A 22191-nucleotide genomic window follows, 5' to 3' on the forward strand; every position below is an offset into this window, starting at 1 on the left:
TCCTTTAGGTATGGCCCAGTATCTATCTAGGTCTTCTGACCAGTCTCTTCTGCACCAATCACTGTCTTTAAGGGAAATGATATATTGGCTTCATATATAAAGTCCACCAAAGATGTCTGCATGCACCAGGCCAGTGGTGGTCCTCGTGACCCCTTACGGGATTGAGAAAGGAATATTGTCTTCTCATGAGTTACATGGCTGGTACCAGAGGGAGAACATTTTTGTTTTTTGTTTTTTAATTTTATTTTTTTACTGAGGTGTAGTTGATTTACAGTGTAGTGTTAGTTTCAGGTGTATAGCAAAGTGATTCAGTTATATATATATATACATGTATATATATTCTTTTTCAGATTCTTTTCCCTTACAGGTTATTACAGAATATTGAGTATACTTCCCTGTGCTATCCAGTAGGTCCTTGTTGCAGAAGGAGAAAAATTGATCTTTATGGTTGAGCAGTTCTCTCTGCCATGGGGGAAGTCTGGTTGATGAAGATGCACAGTGTACCCTGGAGGCGGGGGAGGAGACCAAAAGCAGAGAAAAAAGTTTCTGTTTAAAATTTTCTTGTCTTGCCTTAAAATAGGCATTTTATTTCATCAGAACCCAAGCCTGTGAATCAGGCTTCCCACTCAGACACAGTTTTCATTTCTCTTGGATAAATACTGAGGAGTGGGATTACTAGATTGTATGACAAGCGCATGTTTAATTTTGTAACGTTAAAAACAAGAGGCCCCAAATGGAGTCGCTGATGCTGAGCCCCACGCCACCAAATTTCACTTAATTACAGTTTCAGCCTCTCCCAGAAACAGGATCTTTAACCAGGGAATCGGGAATCCCCTGATCAGCACCAGTGAGGTCACCTGCCGGGTGGACCCCTGCATCCCTTAAAGGGAAGTGACCTTGCAGTAACCAGCCTGCTTTTCGCCGAGTATAACTTCCTGTTCCCGCTCCTTCTGCCTGTAAAAGTCTTTCACTTTGTACAGTTCCTCGGAGCTCCTCTCTCTGTGCTAGATGGGATGCTGCTCTCTTTGTGAATCATTGAGTAAAGCCAATAAGATCTTTAAAATTTACTCAGTTAAATTTTGGGTTTTTTTTTAACAATAAGAAATGGCTACACTGATTTGCAAAGCAGCCGCACCAGTTTGCATTTCCATCAACAATGAATGGGAGTTCCAGTTGCTCCATATCCTTGCCTGCACTTGTTTTTATTTTTTTAAGCTTCAAGCCATTCTAATTAGGCACGTAGTAATATCTCCCTGTGGTTTCAATTTGCATTTACTTAATGACTCATGCCCCTGAGCATCTTCTCATGTGTTTATCTGCCGTCCAGTTACCTTCTTTGGTGAAGTGTTTAAATCTTTGACCATTTTTTATTGAGTTGTGTGTTTTTCAGTTTTGTGTTTTGCGGATGCTTCCCTTCCAGCTGGCTTTTCATTTTCTTGACAATGTCTTCTGAAGAGCAGAAGTTTTCAATTTTGATGAAGTCCAATTTATCAGTTTTTTAAAAAATTTTATTTATGGATCATGCTTTTGGTGTTGATTCTAAGAAATCGTTGCCTGACTGAAGGTCACAAAGATTTTCTCCTGTCTTCTTCTGGCAGCTTTCTAATTTTATTGAGGTTTTCAGCCTGTCTTTACACAACATTGATTATGGCCCAGACAGTGGGCGGAGAGCTGTGAAACCACAGAGGAATGAGATGGTCCTTTGCTCCAGGATCCTCTGGACCGAGGAGCCGGGGTGGGAGATGAGTCAGCAGGGTGTCAGTCTGGTTGGGGTGCTGTGGACACTCCTTGTGGTGGGGGAGCAGGACAGGACGGTAGGGGGTAGGTTGAAAGTAGGAGTGGGGGTGGGGAGCCATTGTCCTGGGTGTGGAGTGGCAGTGGGGAGGCCTGGAGGCTGGTGGCAGGATAGCTGCCCATCCTTTGTGGCTCTGGGATCTGAGTGCAGGGCGCCTGGCAGGCGTGGGCAGAGCGCACGGTGGGCCTCATCCCAGAACAAAGAGAAGGTGGGGGCAGCCTGGTGACGTGGCTCATGCCGGGTCCCCTGAGGGACAGGGGACTATCTTTCTTCCTTATCACAAAGGGCCCATCCTTAGGGGACGGCCACAGTGCTGTGGCGTCATTGTCTCAGGCTCCTACCCTGGGGGTGGACCAGAGAGCCGCTGCTGTCCTGCTGTTCCTTGTAGATTCGCTCCCAAGACCCCTGCGAGGCACCCCTGATGACAAGGTCGTCCCAGGAGCAGCCTGTACATGATCCCTCAGATTTGAGGCTATTGTATATATTTAAAACACAATCCTCAAAGTGTGGTGTGCTGGGGAAAGGTAGGGCGTGCTCCAGGTGCTGAATACGTTAACCCTGCAAAGGACAGCAGTTGCTTTCATGAGCCAGCTGGCACTACAGGAAAATAGCTGAAGCCTGTGGCTTAGAAAAGAATATTTCAGGAATGTGAAAACAAAAAAGAAATCAGCACGTCCAGTGATTTAACTTAAGCCGGTAACAATAAGGAAATCCAGAGCAATGGCAGAGTCCTACAGCCCTGCTGGAGGGACGGACTCTGCCCCTTACCCAGAGGGGGTGTCTGTCACGCCTGGGGTGGCCAGTGCCACCGTGCGGGCCTGAGTCAGGCCCCTGCACGCTCTGTGCCTGTAGAAGGTCCAGGAAAGTTCTGTTTCCCCCTCGTTTCCTCCCGTGGTCCAGGAGCCGACACAGACCGCTAACAGGGTCAGCGGCTGTGCGGTCCCTCCCTTTGTCCCTCCCCTGCCCCGCTGTCCTGTCCCTGCCCTCGAGGTGCTGCAGACCCAGCTCCTGGGGCCACAGCTGGGAGCCTGGCCCGCCCGCTGCCGCTCCTCCGCCACCGCCAAGAGCCAGGGCTTCCATACGCCCCCAAAGACACGATGAAAGGGCCCTTCATCTTCCCGGCCGAGTCCCTGCCTCCCTCCCTGGGCCCCCAGGATGAGAGTTCTCCCGGGAGGTTCTTCAGTGCCTTGGACAGACAGACAGGCAGACAGATGGTGGACGGGCTGCCAGGGGCCACCCTGGCCGGCCTCCCGACACTCCTGGGCCACAGCACGCAGCGTGGCTGATCTCCAGCTGAGACCCTGCCACTCTGAACCCTTCAAGCTCCCATGACTCGGGGCTGCCTTTTCAGAATAATGTCATCGTTATAGAAAACCCACAGCCGCCAACGGGGTCCTTTGTGAGTCTGTCAGGGACCACAGGCCTCTGAAGGTACCGATCAGAGGAGAAGTCCGCCCTTTCTGAGTAAGAAGCAAGAAGGCAACCAGAGTCCGTCTTAGTTTCTTCCCTATACAAGTTCTTCATTTTGTCGAGCTCAAGATTTACTCTGCTTATTCAGTTGCTTGTTCCCAAACTCCTAAATTAGGAGCTTGGGATTAACATATACACTCTATATAAAATAGATAACCAAAAAGGTCCTACTGTATAGAACAGGGAACTATATTCAATATCTTGTAATAACCTATAAGGGAAAAGAATCTGAAAAAGAATATATATATGTATATATAACTGAATCACTTTGCTGTACACCTGAAACTAACACAACACTGTAACTCAGCTATACCCCAATAGAAAAAAAATCCTAAAACAAATGGGTTGTTCCCACTGCCACACCCACACACAGACAGACACACACAGATGCACACACACACACACAGACACACAGAGGCACAGACACAGACAGTGCACACACAGGTATACATACATACAGACAGACACACACAAGGTCAGAAACATGGCCAGAGGCCCATGTGGCTAACGTATAGTGAGCCCAGGGGGGCGGTGGATGTGGGGTGGGGCCCCATCTCTCCGCCCGTGGACGGAGGGCCCCTGTTTGCATCTGTGCCCTGTAGCGCTGGGGGAGGGGACTTGCGTGCCCCCCATCTCTGTAGGGCAAGTGCATTGAAGTGAGTGGTGGAGGGCATAGGGTTTTGCTGGGGGTACTGGGGTTGGGGGCGGCATGCCCTGCAGTGTTTGCATTGTTTTCTAGAGGAAATAGAACAGAATGACTCAGAAGTGGCCGCCTGTTTCCTTGGAAGCTGTGCCACTGACATCATAGGGCCTTGCCCCTTGTCCCACCTGACTGAGGGGGCCCCCGGTAGGAACAAAGAAACAGAAAAGGCTGCATAAAAGGTACTTAGACTTGACACTTTAACTTATTGGGTCCCTAAACCTGTGGTTGCCATTGGCTACCACTTAACAGAGCATCGAACATAAATGCATGTATTGTGATGTTTTGGTTAAGGTGTCTGAAATCTTAGAGCATAAAATTGTAAACTATTGGGCTTCCCTGGTGGCGCAGTGGTTGAGAGTCCGCCTGCCGATGCAGGGGACACGGGTTCGTGCCCCGGTCTGGGAAGATCCCACATGCCGCGCAGCGGCTGGGCCCGTGAGCCATGGCCACTGAGCCTGCGTGTCCAGAGCCTGTGCTCCGCAATGGGGGAGGCCACAGCAGTGAGAGGCCCGCATACCGCAAAAAAAAAAAAAAAAATTTGTAAACTATTATTGACTGTTACGGTGAAACTGGGATGTCTAGCATAAATTGAAAAAGCTGTCCTTCGGGAATAAACTCACGAATGGAGATGAATCAGTAGATGATTTCTGAGGTTTGGTGTTGAATAACTTTGGGAACTATTTCTCCAGCATGTTATAAGTTAATGAGATAAATTTCATAAGGCTAATGCGTATACAGCAACATGAACCCTGTTTTCAAGGTAATAATGCTGGAAGGCTCTGTATCAATATCCATGGGGTTTTCATCCTGAAAGCAATCTGGGGACTGCTTATTTGGTAATTGTTTAGAGGCATTTATAAGTCTTACAGGAGAAGAACTGTCATTGCTTTACGGCTCCGTTTTGTGTTCTCTGATTAATTCAGCAAATACTTTGTGAATCTGGGTGCCTGGCTAGAGAGGGAAGGGCAGGGAGACACTTGCACACAGTTCTTCAATGACAGGCAGGATCCAAACCTTCATTAGCTGATGTTGGTTAAGCACCTGCTCGGTGCATCCGGGAACACTGTGACGAACCGGAAGGTAAAGTGCCCTGGGAGCTGCAGGGGGTGGGCGGAGGCTGAGGACCCACGATGGATGGTCAGTACAGCCAGAGCCTGGTTGGGGTGATAGAAGCTCTGAAGGAATGACTGGGGGGCTGTGCGGTGAGCTCCTCCGGAGACTGGAAGGGAAAGGCCTTTTGGAGGAAGGACCGCCACCCCCACCCCCACCCCCCGGGCCGTGTGAAGAGCTGGAGGGGGGCCTTCCAGTTCAACGGCCCTCCTTGGGAACCAGCTGGGCAGGTCCGAGGGGCTGGAGTAGCTCCCACAGCACACAGGCGAGGGTCTCAAAATGCAGACGGGCAGCCCCACGATGGCCTAGGACTTTGGGGTTGTGACAGAGATCTTGGATTTGCACTCTAAATATAGTGAGAAGCCACAGCAAGTTTCTCCGTGGGGAGGGACATGATCTGACTTGTGGTTTTTTTTTTTTTTTAATAATTTTTAAAATTTAAATCGTGGTTAAAAACACACACATACCATAAAATGTACCATGTTACCCGTTTTTATGATTTTTGTTTTTGCGGTACGCGGGCCTCTCACTGCTGTGGCCTCTCCCGTTGTGGAGCACAGGCTCCGGACGCGCAGGCTCAGCGGCCACGGCTCACGAGCCCAGCCGCACGAACCCGCGTCCCCCGCATCGGCAGGGGGACTCCCAACCACTGCGCCATCAGGGAAGCCCCATGATTTGTGTTTTTAAAGAGCCCTCCAGCTGTTGAGTGGCATTAACTGTTGTGGGCAAGATGGGCAAGAGCAGAGCTGGGGACCCGGGGATGCTGCGGCATCAGGAGGGGGGCGGGACGGGGAGGGGGCAGGGAAATGCGGGGGGAGTCTAGGGCGGGTGAGTATCAGAAAGTCTTGTTGGCAGAGCCTCGCAGGAGGGACTGGAACATTCCTGGGGGAGGTCTCTGAGGAGGGTCCCGGGGCCGTGGGTGCCCCCAGACGAGAACGGTGGGGAGGTCTGGGTCTGGCTGCACCGCAGGGCAGAGCTCAGCTGGGCAGTCCCTTGATCTGGAGCAAGGTTGAGCACAGGCCCCGGCTTGGGAAGCGAGCAAATTCCTGGGGCCTCACTGGGCGCTGACTGTGAAGCATGGTGACATCTCTGCCTCTGGCCCCGAGCCTGGCCCGGAGACGCTGTGAGAAGCGTCAGCCTGAAGATGAGCACCGACCGAGGGTCTGAGCGGGAGCGGCGGCCCCAGCTGAGCGCTGGAGCCGGGCAGGAGGACTGCGGGGAAGCGGTGGCTCCGGGACGGAGGAGCCGGAGCTGTGCTCAGTCCATCCGGAGAAGAAGGAGGGCTTGTGGGCTTGGTGCCGGAGCCTGAGCTCCCCCCGGCAGCTGTGGCTGTGAGAAGCGGCCGCGGGCCGCGGGGAGGCCACGATGCTCTGAGGTTTTGAGTCTGGGAGGCCGGGAGGGAGCCCTCAAGGATAACAGAAACGGGAAGTCGGGAGAAGCTGCTGAGTCAGGACTGTCTCCGCGCTGTGCTCGGGCAGGCGGCCCCCCAGGAAGGCGACAGGCCAGCAGCGTGGCGGGTCGGTGGACAGACGAGGGTAGGAGCCGCGAGGAGGCCCTCCTGGGCTGGGGGAGGCTTCCGGAGGGAGACCCCTGAGCTCACTTTGGAAGGCGGGTGGGAGATGGCCAGGCCTTCGTTTGTTCCTCCACGTTGCCACCACCTTGTGGATGCCGCATCAGTGGTGGCCGTTCCACCCTTGCAACCCCGCCTTCTCCGTGAGCCCGTGGGTAGCCCTGGAGGGTCGGGGAGGGGAGAACACCCTTGAGGTCTTTCTCTCCCCAGCTGCTCCCGCCCCCCCCCCCCCCCCCCCGCCCCCAGTGCTACTGAGCTGTTTGGGTTAGCTGCATTTCTCTATCGAGGCCTCAGCTTCTGCTCTTGGTCTAGCCCTCTCCAGGTCCCAGCGGCTTCCTCCCCGACCCCGTGGGCCGGCGGTGATAACGTCCTAGCCCAGCCCCTTGTAAACGGGTCCTGTTGGAGCTCTCCCCAGTTTCCCAGCTGATGTCCCAGACAGTGGCAGGGGCATCATGTGACTGAGCAAACATTCTGACCCAAGATGCTTTTGCCGAAATGGAGATGAAAGTCTGCGGTTCTCTCCTACACTATAGCTTTTGTTTTGTTTTGTCTTTCTTATCACATTTTAAAAAATTGTGGTCAAATACACATAATATAAAATTTACTGTCTTAACCATTTTTAAGTGTTTAGTTCCGTGGCATTAAGTACGTTCACACTGTTGTGCGACCATCACCACCATCCGTCCCCAGAACAGTGTTTATCTTACAAAACTGAAACTCTGTCCCCATTAAACACTAACTCCTGTTCCTCACTCCCCCAGCCCCTGGCCCCCACCATTTTACTTTCTGTTCCTGTGAATTTGACTCCTGTAAGTACTTCATATAAGTGTAATCATACAAGTGTGTTTGTCTTTTTCTGCCTGGCTTATTTCACTTAGCATGAGGTGTTCAAGATTCATCCATGCTGTAGAATGTATCCGAATTTCCTTCCTTTTTAAGACAGTAATATTCCACTGGATGTATAGACCACATTTTGTGTATCTGCTCATCCATCAGTGGACACTTGGGTTGCTTCCACCTTTTTTGGCTGTTGTGAATAATGCTGCTGTGAACATGGGTGTGCAAATACCTCGTTGAGACCCTGCTTTCAGTTCTTTTGGGAATGTGCCCAGAAGTGGAATCACTGGATCATACGGTAAAATCTATTTTTTTTTTAATTTTAATTTTAATTTTTTTTTCCGGTACGTGGGCCTCTCACTGCTGTGGCCTCTCCCGTTGCAGAGCACAGTCTCCAGATGCGCAGGCTCAGCGGCCATGGCTCACGGGCCCAGCTGCTCCGCGGCATGTGGGATCTTCCCAGACCGGGGCACGAACCCACGTCCCCTGCATCAGCAGGCAGACTGTCAACCACTGCGCCACCAGGGAAGCCCTATTTTTTATTTTTTGAGGAACTGCCATACTGTTCTCCATAGCAGCTGCACCATGTTACATTCCCAGCAACAGTTCACAAGAGTTCCAAATTTCTCCACATCCTCGCCAACATTTGTTTCTTTCTGGTTTGGTTTGGTTTGGTAGTACCCATCCTAATGGGTATGAAGTGGTATCTCATTGTGATTTTGACTTGCATTTCCCTAATGATTAGTGATGTTGAGCATCTTTTTGTGTACTTATTGGCCATGCATATATCTTCTTTGGAGAAATGTCTATTCTAGCCCTTTGTCCATCTTTAAATCAGGTTTGTTTTTGTTGTTGAGTTGCAGGAGTTCTTTATATATTCTGGATATTAGCCCTGTCTCAGTCTGCCTGGGCTGTCATAACAAAATACCATAGACGGAGTGATTTAAACAACAGAAATTGATTTCTTACCATAATGGAGGCTGGGAAGTCCAAGAGCAAGGTATGTATGGCTGATTTGGTGCTTGGTGAGGGCTCTTTTTCTGGCTTGCAGACGGCCACCTTCTCACTGTGTCCTCCCATGGCTTCTCATCAGTGTGTGTGCACAGGAGAAAGATCTCTCTCTCCCCCTCTTCTAATAAAGCCACCAATCCTATTGGATTAGGACCTGCCCTTATCACTTCATTTAACCTTACTTTACCTCCTAAAAGCCCTAGCTCCAAATGCAATCACACTGAGAATTAGGGCTTCAACATGTAAATGTGGTGGGACAGGGGACACAATTCAGTCCACAGCAAACCCATTTGCCAATATTTTCTTCCATTCTGTGAGTTGCCATTTTACGCTGTTGATTGTGTTCTTTGATGCACAGAAGTGTTTAATTTTGACATATCCCAATCTGTCTAGTTTTTCTTGTTGCCTGTGCTTTTGGTGTCATATTTAAGAATTCATTGCCAAATCCAATGTCATAAAGCTTTTCCCCTGTGTTTTCCTCTAAGAGTTTGACAGTTTGGGCTCTTATATTTAGGTCTTTCATCCATTTTGAGTTCATTTTTGTATATGGTGTAAGGTAAGGGTTCAACTTCATTCTTTTCGTGTGGATATCCAGTTTTCTCAGCACCATTTCCTGAAAAGACTGTCCTTCCCTATTGAATGGTCTTGGCACTAGACTATAGTTTGTATTCTTAGTTACTCTTTCAACAGACCTTTTCAAACTATTCCTATAGAAAGAGCTCTTGGAAGTATTTTATTTCCGTCTCCTTTCTACTGCCTTGGCTTATTCTTTTAATTCTTTGATGTGAAGCCATGTTATAAGTAAGGAAATAACTACTGATTAGGGGCCACCAGCTCTGTGGGATGCTGGCTTCTTGGTTCAGCTTTGGAGACAGAAGGATGTCCTGGGGCAGCGATTCTCAGGGTTTGGTCTCAATATAGCTCCCAGATTACAGCCTCTCTTTGGGGTCTGCATTTCATATTTAGAGACCAACTCCTCCTGTTTCTTATTCCAGATTAAGCTCTATTTGTTACGGTCTCCACCTCGTGGCAGCGTGTCATAGTTTCTGCAAGTCCCTATTCCATTTCCAGAGTTTGTTTTTGGCTTGAGATGGTATGGCTAGTGCTGTGCAGATGTTCTCTTCTGTTTAGTTTTTGTCTTATCCCTTCTTGGTTCTCGTTTTCTTTCAATAACTTCTCCTGATAGGATCAGTGAATTTTTGTTTGCCATTTTCCTTCTGATGCTGTGTGGAAACCTGTTCTTTTCTATTTATTTACCAGGAGGGAATCTAAGGCTAACGGGATGATTTTTCATGTCGAGACTAACAGGAAATAATAAGCTTTGAAGAGTTTCCTGTGGCCTCCAGCCGAAGTCCGGGATTCCCTCAGCTGCTCCCAAACTAGATTTTCAGCGTAAACATTCCAATGTTAGCATAAACGAACCAGGTGCTTAAGAATCAGCGCCCGAGGAGCCTCCCTCTTCCTCTGGAACTGAGTTTCTCGACCTCGACTCTTGACCTTTTAGCCTGGATCCTTCTTTGCTGTGGGGCTGCCCTTTGGGTACTGGGATGTCCAGAAGCATCCCTGGCTCTACCCTAGCACCTCCCCCCGCCCCACGTTGTGACAACCCAAAGCAGCTGTGCACATTGCCAAATGTTCCCGCCGGGGGCAGAATCAGCCACCCACCCTGCTGAAGAGGTCAAGAGCAGACTGGGCATGTGTTCTAGAAAGCTCTAGCTAGATATTTTCGGCCTGCTGTTCACTTGCCTTCTATTTCCTGCCGAGTCCCCTGGTAGTTGAGCTATGCGAACATTCTTAGTGTGTTCGTTCTCAGACTTGAATGCCTCAGTTCTCGGCTTCCTGGGGCTTATTGTACTTGGAGTGCAAACCTCAATGCCCTCTCCCACTCCCGGACACTCCTTATTTTTTTCAAAATTTATTTTTGGCCAAGCTGCGCGGCATGCAGGGTCTTAGTTCCCCGACCAGAGATCGAACCCTCGCCCCCTGCAGTGGAAGCGCAGAGTCTTAACCACTGGACTGCCAGGGAAGTCCCTGGACGCTCCCTGTTATTTGTGATGGTCCAGAATGGTTTCCCAGTCGCCTTTCCGTTTTCTTGCCTTAAAAGGGTAACCAATCTGAGGGCCGAGACAACCCCTCCAGCCCAGGTTCTGAAGGTGGTGATGAAGCAGCCCAGCAGCATGTTGGAGGGGCTCTGACCCTCCCCAGTGCCCGGACACTCACCGTATTCCTAACTGTGTTCCCTCTTCCCTCTCTCTCTTCTATCTTTTCTACTTAACTCCATACAATTAATGAGTTCTGGTTTAAAGAGAAGTCTTGCACGATTCTGGCAAGGAAAGGAGCTTGATAATTAAATAAAATGAGCAATTTAAGGAAAACACCCCTGGGAAGGCCCTCTCCCCACCCCGGTGGGAGTGAATTCCTAAATTTAACTGTGCTGTGGACCCTCGAATAACACGGGTTTGAACTGCGTGGAGCTACTTACGAGTGGGTGTTTTGCAACAGTGGATGCAACCGTCTTTGAGATGTTTAGGAGGATGTTAGGAAATCAGGGAATCAGTAATAGAAACTTCTTTTCCCATGATCTTGTCCTTGGCCAGAACCCGTCTATTTCTTTTCCGTTACTTGTTCACATCCCTAAGAAAAGTATCGTTCACCCAGCATTCACGCCCGTGTTTCTCTCTCAGCAGCGGGGGCCAGTTCTAGTGACTGTAAGGTGTCTGCTCTCGGTGTTCATCTTCCTCCGTACTTTCCCTCTTTGCCGTTTCCAAATGAAAACAGGCCGCTCTGTGTATAAAGAGAGCTCTTTCCTTAGGTGGCCCCGGCCAGTGCACATTGATCCCATCCATCCACCGCTGGGTGTTGCTGAGTTCTTAAAGCAGAGCGGCCCCAGCTGAACACGGCGAACAGTTGTGGGGGGGCATCTGGTGTTTGCTGAGTGTCTTCCGGGTGCCGTGTCCTCCTTCATCTTCAGCTTTGCGGTGCAGGCACCAGTAACTCCATTTATCAGGTGACGATGTTGAGAATCACAGTGTCCGGCAAGCACGTCCCAGCTCACGCAGTGAACGGTGGAGCTGGATTTTGACCAGGAACACTGGATCCAAAAGCCCGTGTGCTTTCCCATGGGAGAAAGATTATCCAGGGAGGCCGTACCCAACCCTGGTGTGTAAGAGCCCATTAAAACTGGGTTTGAATCCTGGCTGTATCATAAACTCTGTGGTCTGGGCACGTTGCTTAACCTCCCTGAACGGAGGTGATCCTTACCTCGTAGGATTACAGGGAGGGTTTGACACCAGGCCCGGGGTTAGGGGCGAGAGGAGGGTCGGAGAGGAGACGGCGGGAAGCAGATTGGGTGAAAGGCTGCAGAAACTAGGAGTGGGCCTGAGGGCACCTGCCCCCTGCCAGCAGGAGGCCTTCTTGGGAGTGGACAGAGGGCAGGGCCAGAGCAGGCCGATTTGGAGATTTGGAGAACACTAGGAAGACACCAGTCCTGCTGGATGGGGGTTGGGCGATGCTTAACAAGGTCCTGGACGTGGAGCGTGGGGAGAAGGGTGCAAAGCTGGCCTTCAGCCTGGCTGGAGCGGTGTCCCCACCCTCTGCTCTCATCCTTTCGTCGTCCGTCCCTGCAGAGCTGCTTTGATCTAGCAGAGCCCACTACCCCCCCGGCATCCCACCCCCTGGCACGCTCCCTACTATTAGGGCTCTCTTCCTCGTTCAAGAGGGGACATTACTTATTTCATTGCTCTGTATTTTGGTTTCTGGAAGAAGATGGAATTTGAAGAGCCTGGCTGGTGCACGAATACAAAATAGAAGCCTCCGTCTGGGGAGATAACGGGAAAGACGCATGAAGGGAGACAAGGAAGAAGAGCCTGGCAGTGAGGAGGGCCCGCGGCAGGAAGCCCCTCTGTGTACACTTGTCTGGGAGTAATTTGATGGGTTCAAGGTTCTAGGAGAATAAAGAAAGGTGTGATGATGCAAATGAAGTAAACCTGAGAATTCTGCCTCAGAGCAAGTAACCAGGCAGCCTTTGAAAAGTGGCTGCATGAAAAAAAAAAGAAAAAAAAAGTGGCTGCTTGTTTTTCAGGTGATTGTCTAGAAGGTTGTCAGAGATTAAGGGTTTAGATCTGGAGTTTTCACTAGGATGCCTTTCTCCTCCTCCCCTCTCCCCTCCCCTCTCCTCTCCCCTCCCCTCCCCTCCCCCCCTTTCCTTTTCCTTCTCTCCTTCCTTTCTTCTTTCCTTCCTTTGTTTATTTCTGTTATTGTTATTACTTTTTTTTTTTTTTTTTGCCAAGGACTTAGGGCAACATTGGGGATATTTTCTATCATCTTTCTTCTGCTTTTCCTCTTCACATTCTTTCTTCCTTCTGGGGAATAAACAAGAGGCATTTCATTTCAGGGGTGACCTGGGCAGATTTTGGAAAGCATAGATGCATTGCAGAATCACCTATGTTTTCATCAAGTAAGCCCTGCAATAATCATCTCTAAGTAGTTGCAATCATCACGTAAAAGGGCGTCTTCATGAAACGTATTTTATTTCTCGTCTCCATGAGTCACACTGACATGTTACTGGTTGTTCCTGCAGTCCTGGATAAAATTCATCAGTAATTCTCTCCAAGAATCACTCAGGCTATGTTCGTTCATTTTACGTTTATATTCATTTAATAAAATTAGTTGCTCTATAGGTCTTAACCTAGGAATTCTTTCATTGTTGCTGTGGAAACCATAATTAAAAATTGTGGGCCGAGAAGGAAAAATAGCTGGCGCTGAACATCGTAAAATACACGAGAAGTGGTTTTTTAAATATAGAATTTTAAAAAATCATGATACCTGGAACCAAGCTGAGACTATTGAACTAATCATATAACTGAAATCGTGAATAATTTTTCTCAAAAACACTTTAGAAAACAAATCGCTGTCTTAAAAATATTATTTTCACAGGACTTCCCTGGTGGTCCAGTGGTAAAGAATCTGCCTTGCAATGCAGGGGATGGGGGTTCGATCCCTGGTCAGGGAACTAAGATCCCCCAGGCTGCGGGGCAGCTAAGCCCGCACACCGCAACTACTGAGCTCGCGCGCCGCAAACTACAGAGCCCGCGTGCCACAACTAGAGAGAGAAAACCCCTGCACCCCAACCAGAGAGAAGCCCGTGCGCTGCAACGAAAGATCCCGCATGCTCCAATTAAGGCCCGACACAGCCAAAAATAAATAATAGATAAATCTTTTAAAAAATATTATTTTCACCTGTAGCCACATTGGCACAGCTGCCAGGATAGCAGTGCTGCAGAATGAGCCCCAGGTCTTGGACCCCTGCCCCCAGCTAATCCCTTTAAGTAGGAGCAGGAACTGGATGGCCCTGGCTGGGACGCTGTGGGTTGAAATGGTGTCCCTGGGAAAGGAGATAAGAATGGGAGGAGGACCCCACTGCGCCAGGCTGGGGGCAATGGGCAGCCTTTTCTTTTTCTCAGCGGGACGGACAGGGTGTCCTGGGATGCGGTGATGGGAGAGGAGGCCCAGGGCCGCTGAGCACCAGCTGTGATCCTGGGGAGCAGTTATTTAGCCCCGGGTCCTGTGAGTGCGGCCACTGGCATTAGCTGTCACCTAGTGGTGTGTTTTTTGTTTGTTTTTTAAAATTTTTATTGGAGTATAGTTGCTTGACAGTGTTGTGTTAGTTTCTGCTGTACAGCAAAGTGAATCAGCTATACATATACATATAGCCCCTCTTTTTTGGATTTCCTTCCTAGTGGTGTTTTTTTTGTTTGTTTGTTTGTTTGTGTTTTTTTTTGCGGTACGCGGGCCTCTCACTGTTGTGGCCTCTCCCGTCGCGGAGCACAGGCTCTGGACGCGCAGGCCCAGCGGCCAAAGCCCACGGGCCCAGCCACCCCGCGGCACGCGGGATCCTCCCGGACCGGGGCACGAATCCGCGTCCCCCGCATTGGCAGGCGGACTCCCAACCACTGCGCCACCAGGGAAGCCCCCTAGTGGTGTTTTTTAAAGTACTTTTTTTCAGTTTGTTTCTTGTCTGCGGTTTTGGTCTTCTGTCTCACATCCCAGGTCATGAGAGTCCACGGGGACAGCAGAGTCAGGGTCCCATTGTGCTACTGAGAACAAAATGGGCTCAGAGAGGTTAAGAGACGGCCGGCCCACCTCCTCAGCATTGATCGAAGGACTCAGGCTGTCTTGCTTGCCTTGGGACGTGGATTCACACTCCCCCACCCCCCAGGTCTTTAACCGCATCCTGCTCCTTTGCATAAATTGTCTTTCATAGAATGTTTTAGTTAGGGTGGGTAACTCTGTCCTATGATGTCAGGTCTTCCCAATTAAAAGCTGCCCTATTAATTTTTAAAAATTTATTTCACAGATTTATTGAGGGCACCCTATTAATTTTTGATACCATTTTTGTCCAAAAGAAGAAAAAACCTGTGCTTCTGTGAAATCTGTTTTTCAAGTAATTCATTTATGTCTACTTGGAAATTACGTTAAGTTGCTCAATTATCAACCCTAAAACGGCAAGGCTTATGGACATAACGTGTCTTGACTCAAGCTGACCTGCTTTATGTGGGGAGATATATATATATATATATATATATATATATATGCAGTAAGACTGTGCTAGGTGCCCCTGACCAAGGAGAAGCCATCATTTTGCCAAAGAGTAATGTCAGAGCATCAGTAACATTGTACTTAAAAAAATTTTCATTTAGTTTTGGCTGCGTTGGGTCTTCGTTGCTGCGCGCGGGCTTTCTCTAGTTGCGGTGAGCAGGGGCTACTCTTCATCGCGGTGCGCGGGCTTCTCACTGCAGTGGCTTCTCTTGTTGCGGAGCATGGGCTCTAGGCGCGCAGGTTTCAGTAGTTGTGACTCACGGGCTGTAGAGCGCAGGCTCAGTAGCTGTGGTGCACCGGCTTAGTTGCTCCATGGCATGTGGGATCTTCCCGGACCGGGGCTCGAACCCATGTACCCTGCATTGTCAGGCGGATTCTTAACCACCGTGTCACCAGGGAAGCCCGCACATGTGTTATTAATAGTTTCATGAAAGCTGCAGTGAAGCCAGAGAAAGAAACCTGCTGCAAAGGTACCTTCTCAGCAGTAAGATGCTCTATGTGCAGCCCCATCCCGAAGGCTCGTTCTCCATGACCACGGTGGTGCCCGTGGTGCGTGGGGATGGATCTCTGTGATATGTCTCAGCAGGTGGTTCAAGTGTGGACACACGCTTTTTCTTTTCTGCTCTTGTACAGAAGGACCCGCTGGGACAGACATGAGGAGTGCAGCCAAGCCCTGGAGTCCAGTCACCAGAGTGGGAGGCCGTGGGGTGGACCGCGTGCGACCCCTCCCCGCCCCCCCTCCCGGCATGAAGAGCTCCAAGTCGTCCACCTCACTGGCATTTGAGTCCCGACTCAGCAAGGTATGGATGGGACACACAGGGCAGGGCTGCTGGGCGCCCCGTGACAGTGAGCAAGGCCCCTGGAGCCCCGGCATTGCTTGACCTAAAGGCGCAGAGCAAAGGGGATGCAGTCGGAGTGCCCTGGGGTGGAGAGGGGAAACGTGCAGCTTAACAGGGCGACTGGGATCCCCTGCCCTGGACCATGTGGACTCTCCAGCCAGAGTTTACCCCCAGCGCCCGCTAGACGGGCTCGGCGTCACCAGGATGCTGACAGTCCAGGTGTCAGCTCCCCACCTGCCTGCCGCTGGGCTCCCTCCTCTCCGTGTTCCTTTCCCCTGACCCGGGCAGCCCCTGGGGGCTCCACTGCTGGCTCCTTCTCACCCCCCAGGGGTTCCTAATATCAGGTGGGCTGGGGTGCCTCCTTCCTCACCCTGAGATGAAACTCAGAGACCGTGTCACCTACCTACGCACACACTTTGGAGAAGTCAGTGTAGTATCCTAACTATAAAAGCCAAACAAAGGGAACATCGCTTACAGGTAAGTAAACCGCATTTCTACCCACGTCTGCCTGCGTGTGACTCCGCTGAAGGACCCCCATGCTCCTTGGAGCCCTGTGGGCGTGGCAGCTCTGGGCAGACGGATGCAGGGTTGTCGTGCTGATGTCTCAGGTACCAGGAAGGCTGGGGGGGGGAGACGCGTGACATGTTGGTTTGAATGCTGAGCGCTCTTCGTAAAGTTCTGAACCCAAGTGCAGCCTCCCCTCGTTACTCTTAGAAAGTTGAGTGTATCTTAAAGTTGTGCAAGAAATACACTGTTTTTACATGTAAAACAAAGGGATGCTGTTGGCTCGGATAACAATAAGAAGATGCTCCACCGCTGAGTGTCTGTGGAATCTGTGAGACGTGTGGGATGCAGGGCAATTCTTTGTGCAAGATTGTCACGTTCACGATCTCCATCCTCCTGTCCCTTAGGTGTCAGTAGCACTGCCAATTGCAGTGGCAAGTAAAGATGCCCCCACAGATTTCCAACACACTCCATGAGGGACGGCACCGTCCCTGGTGAGGACACTTGTTCTAGATGACAGCTTCTGCTCTCATGAATTTTAACACCATGTGTGGATGACCCACAGATTTGCATCTCCAACCAGCACTCCTCCAACTGCCTTTGTGACACCACCTCTTGGATGTCTACAAGGCACCTTGAAGGTGACCTATTCAAAACTGAATCTGTTCTTCCTCCTCTCCATCTCTCCTGCCCCCCAAACCTGCCGCCCCTGCCCCTGCTGACTCTTCCCATTTGAGTAAACAGCAACTCCATCTTTTTTAAAAAAATTTATTTATATTTTTGGCTGCGTTGGGTCTTTGTTGCTGCATGCAGGCTTTCTCCAGCTGCGGCGAGCGGGGGCCACCCCTCGCCGCGGTGCGCAGGCCTCCCACTGCGGTGGCTCCTCCTGTTGCGGAGCACAGGCTCTCGGCACGTGGGCTTCAGTATTTGTGGCACGCGGGCTCAGTAGTTGTGGCTCACAGGCTCCAGAGTGCAGGCTCAGTAGTTGTGGCGCACGGGCCCAGCTGCTCCGCGGCATGTGGGATCCTCCTGGACCAGGGCTCGAACTCCTGTCTCCTGCGTTGGCAGGCGGACTCCCAACCACTTTGCCACCAGGGAAGTCCCCAGCAACTCCATCTTTTAGTCGCTCAGGCCAGAGCCCATGGCATCATCCTTGGACCCTCCTTTTCTCACATCCCGTGGTCCATCGGCAAAATGCTGTCTACCTTAAAAATAGATGTCAACTCCCACCAGCTCCCAGCGCCTCCTGGGGACCACCGGGGACATGCCACCACCTTCCTGCTTTTCACTTGAGGCCTATGCTCCGTTCTCAGCAGAAACTGAGTGGTCCTTTCAACACAAGTCATGTCACTTCTCTGCTTAATACGCTCCAGGCTCTCCCCACCGACTCAGAGGGGAGCAAAGTCCAACCCCTACCGCCCCCCAGGCTGCCCGGGCTCCGGACACACAGCCTCCAGGTGCCCTGGCGCTGTCCCTCGTGCGAGCCAGGTGTGGTAGCTGCCCCTCAGCCTGGGGCATCCCTCCCTCCACCCCCTGCACTCTGCCGCTTCTCCTCCCCTAAGTCTGTGCTCAAGGTCACCTTGTCAGGCGCGCCCCTGACCAGTCTGTGTAAAGTGTGGCCTTGGCCCGTCCTCCCCGCCCTGCCTCATTTTCCTTCTCAGCTCTTAGAACCCTCACACCCACCTGCGTGGTTACTGTCGTCCCCCCATGGCTAGATTGGAAGTCCCACGAGGGCCGGGACCATCTGCTCTTTTGTTTGTCACAAGCTGTGTCCTTCACGCTTAGGAGAGCACCTGCTACCTGGCAGCGCTCGGCGTGGATTGAATGCCCGAGCACACCTGTTCTCCCGGGGGTGATGGATGTGGGAACAGGAGGAGAGGGGGTCGGGACCCCTGGCCGCATTGGGACCCCCAGCTCTGCCCCTTTCTAGCTGTGAAACGTCAGGCAAGCCAGGTAGCTGCCCTGAGCTCCGAGATGGGACGAGCACCGTACTTGCCACAAGGAGTAAATGTGGATAAAGTGTCCTACTTATAATTTGGATTATTATTCTAATATCCCAGACTTGACTGTTATTTCCATGATTTTAATTTTTATTATCTTTGACCTATAGCACATTGGGAGACATCTCTAATATGGATTTTTTTTTTTTTTTGCGTTACGTGGGCCTCTCACTGCTGTGGCCTTTCCCATTGCGGAGCACAGGCTCCGGACGCGCAGACTCAGCGGCCATGGCTCACGGGCCCAGCCACTCCGTGGCATGTGGGATCTTCCCAGACCGGGGCACGAACCCGTGTCCTCTGCATCGGCAGGCGGACTCTCAACCACTGTGCCACCAGGGAAGCCCTAATATGGATTTTAAATGAATACATACATTTCCCCCAGAACAGACCCTTAGAGCTTCTGGAATACATTAAAATATTTTAAAAGCAGTGTTTCAAAAAAGGTCTGAAGCTCGTGTGTTTCCTAAAGACAATGAAACGGTGGCCGCTCCGCCTTTGATCGGTGTGTGTTTTGGAAACTTGGTCCACGGGGAAAATGTCAGGGGCAAAGCAGATACTCCTGCGGAGACTCTCAGCTCTCGTCCTGGTCCTTGGGATTCCCAGGCCCGACCCTGTAAAAGAGGATGATGGGGCTTGGGGGACGGAGTAGCAGAGAGCCATACCCCCCTGTACCTGTCTGGCTCTGACCGTCTCTGCTGTCCGCCTCAGTGGACAGAGGAAGAACACAAAAAACCCGGAGAACAGAAGAGAAAGAGGCAACAGCGATGGACAGAAGAGCAAGCAGATTTCCCCCTGAGTATTTACTACGGAAATCTGTCAGCGTTCAGAGAAGCTGAATTACACAGTGAACACAGCGTCCCACCACCTGGATGCCACAGTTAACGTCTTACTACGACTGCTTTGTAGGAGATGGACACATATGGGATGGACAGATGTGTTTTCACTAGCCCCAAATAGGAAAACTAAAACAAATGCACCAAAAGTAGGATGAAATACCCTACTGCAGATGCTGGCCTGAGCTGAAGGCGCCCTGGGGGAGCCGGTGGGGGAACAGGAGCCTGGATGGGACGGGGTGATGTGAGGGGCTGCCGTGAGTCTTCCTTGTGTCTCTGAGCACAGCACAGGGAGGCAGGTACCTGGACTGCTTTGATGCAGACAGGCTGCGTCACACCGGCCACTTACACGGCCCAAGTCTATTAGTCAGGACTCTCCTGGTCACAAATGACAAAACATTGGCTTGAGCAGAAAAGAAATATATGGAACAGATCTGAGGTTCCCGGGTCACTGTGTGCAGGCCAAAGGTGCAAGACCGGAGCACAGATAGGCCAGGACCATAGACTGGGGTGTCCCAGGACTTCATGTCACCTGTCTCTGCTTCTCTGTCGCCTGCACGTGGTATGAAGCATGGCTGCCTGCCGGCCCAAGCCTCCCTCATCCCTTGGAAGGCCCAGCTGCTTCTTTGCTTCTGGCTGGTTAAAAACAAAAGCAAGAGAAGAATTGGCTAGGCGCGAGTCATGTATTGATCCTGCCCAGTCTCCTGTGGCCAGGGTTCAGCGTGCCCGGAAAGCAGAGTCTTAAGGTTTATGTCCTCTACGAATCTCGGGGACCCGGTCAGCCCTGTCATTATCCTTCAGGAGTGAATGCTCTACACCTGCGCCGCCTGATAGAGGAGCCACCAGCCCCGTGTGGTGATGAGCCCTTGACATGTGCTGTGAGTGCAAAATACACACCAGAGCGGTCGCCTCGCCATCTTCATGTCTCCTTGACGTCCTCAGAGATGCTGGCTTCCCCACCTCCCGCCTCTGCTAAGCCCTGCCTCAGATACACCATCCTGGGAAGGGAATAAAGGATCCACCCTGAGAGGGCGGGACCAACTGCAGCTTCCTGTGGCCACAAGAAGGCGTAGCTAAGACATTCTCTAGGAATCTTCTCTACTCTCCCTTCTAACTTGCTGCACCAAATCTGTCAGGCCCTAAAGAGAAACAAGCAAGATAGAAAAGAGTCAGAAGAACCTATACTTCTTCCTCCATGAAGCAAATTATCCTTAAAGAAAAACAAAACTGTGTGGCTGACAGGGTCTTGGTGCTCTGGCCGGGTGTCAGGCACGTGCCTCTGAGGTGGGAGAGCCGAGTTCAGGTCATTGGTCCACCAGACACCTCCCGGCCCCACGTAATATCAAAGGGCAAAAACTCTCCCAGAGATCTCCATCTCAATGCTAATTCCCAGCTCCACTCAACGACCAGCAAGCTACAGTGCTGGACACCCTATGTCAAACAACTAGCAAGACAGGAACACAACACCACCCATCAGCAGAGAGGCTGCTGAAAATCATACTAAGTTCACAGACACCCCAAAACACACCACTGGACTCGGTCCTGCCCACCAGAAAGACAAGATCCAGCCTCGTGTAACAGAACACAGGCACCAGTCCCCTCCACCAGGAAGCCTACACAACCCACTGAACCAACCTTACCCACTGGGAGCAGACACCAAAAACAACTAGAACTATGTACCTGCAGCCTGCGAAAAGGAGACCCCAGACACAGTAAGTTAAGCAAAAGGAGAAGACAGAGAAATACACAGCAGATGAAGGAGCAAGATAAAAACCCACCAGACCAAACAAAGAGGAAATAGGCAGTCTACCTGCAAAAGACTTCAGAGTAATGATAGTAAAGATGATCCAAAATCTTGGAAATAGAATGGAGAAAATACAAGAAATGTTTAACAAGGACCTAGAAGAACTAAAGAGCAAGCAATGATGAACAACACAATAAGTGGAATTAAAAATTCTCTAGAAGGAATCAATAGCAGAATAACTGAGGTAGAAGAACAGATAAGTGACCTGGAAGATAAAATAGTGGAAATAACTACTGCAGAGCAGAATAAAGAAAAAAGAATGACAAGAATTGAGAACAGAGCTTCCCTGGTGGCGCAGTGGCTGGGAGTCTGCCTGCCGATGCAGGGGACACGGGTTCGTGCCCTGGTCCGGGAAGATCCCACATGCCGCGGAGTGGCTGGGCCCGTGAGCCATGGCCGCTGAGCCTGCGCGTCCGGAGCCTGTGCTCCGCAACGGGAGAGGCCACAACAGTGAGAGGCCCGCGTACCACACACACACACAAAAAAAAGAATTGAGGACAGTCTCAGAGACCTCTGGGACAACATTAAACGCACCAACATTTGAATTATAGGGGTCCCAGAAGAAGAAGAGAAAAAGAAAGGGACTGAGAAAATATTTGAAGGCATTATAGTTGAAAACTTCTCTAATATGGGAAAGGAAGTAGTCAATCAAGTCCAGGAAGCACAGAGTCCCATACAGGATAAATCCAAGGAGAAACATGGCAAGACACATACTAATCAAACTATCAAAAATTAAATACAAAGAAAAAATATTAAAAGCAGCAAGGGAAAAGCAACCAGTAACATACAAGGGAATCTCCATAAGGTTAACAGTCGATCTTTCAGCAGAAACTCTGCAAGCCAGACAGAGTGGCAGGACATATTTAAAGTGATGAAAGGGAAAAACCAACAACCAAGATTACTCTACCCAGCAAGGATCTCATTCAGATTCAGTGAAGAAATTAAAACCTTTATAGACAAGCAAAAGCGAAGAGAATTCAGCACCACCAAACCAGCTTTACAACAAATGCTAAAGGAACTTCTCTAGGCAGGAAACACAAGAGAAGGAAAAGACCTAGAATAACAAACCCAAAACAATTAAGAAAATGGTAATAGGAACATACATATCGATAACTACC

At 50.5% G+C, this 22191-nt stretch overlaps 1 protein-coding gene and 1 long non-coding RNA gene across 6 annotated transcripts in view; one reads left to right on the plus strand and one right to left on the minus strand.

The window, feature by feature from the left end:
- Positions 1-22191, minus strand: part of LOC137212254 (uncharacterized) — a 317962-nt gene that overhangs the window by 131392 nt on the left and 164379 nt on the right. The window lies entirely within an intron of this gene.
- Positions 1-22191, plus strand: part of SPECC1 (sperm antigen with calponin homology and coiled-coil domains 1) — a 246070-nt gene that overhangs the window by 48670 nt on the left and 175209 nt on the right. For all 5 annotated transcript variants that reach the window (XM_067715414.1, XM_067715412.1, XM_067715413.1 and 2 more), the window contains one exon: positions 15727-15893. In XM_067715414.1, coding sequence (XP_067571515.1) covers positions 15747-15893 — 147 coding nt within the window. In that variant the 5' untranslated portion in view covers positions 15727-15746. The remainder of the gene's footprint in view (positions 1-15726; positions 15894-22191) is intronic.

Source organism: Pseudorca crassidens, chromosome 19, assembly GCF_039906515.1.
Source record: "Pseudorca crassidens isolate mPseCra1 chromosome 19, mPseCra1.hap1, whole genome shotgun sequence".
Classification (NCBI taxonomy): Eukaryota; Metazoa; Chordata; class Mammalia; order Artiodactyla; family Delphinidae; genus Pseudorca; species Pseudorca crassidens.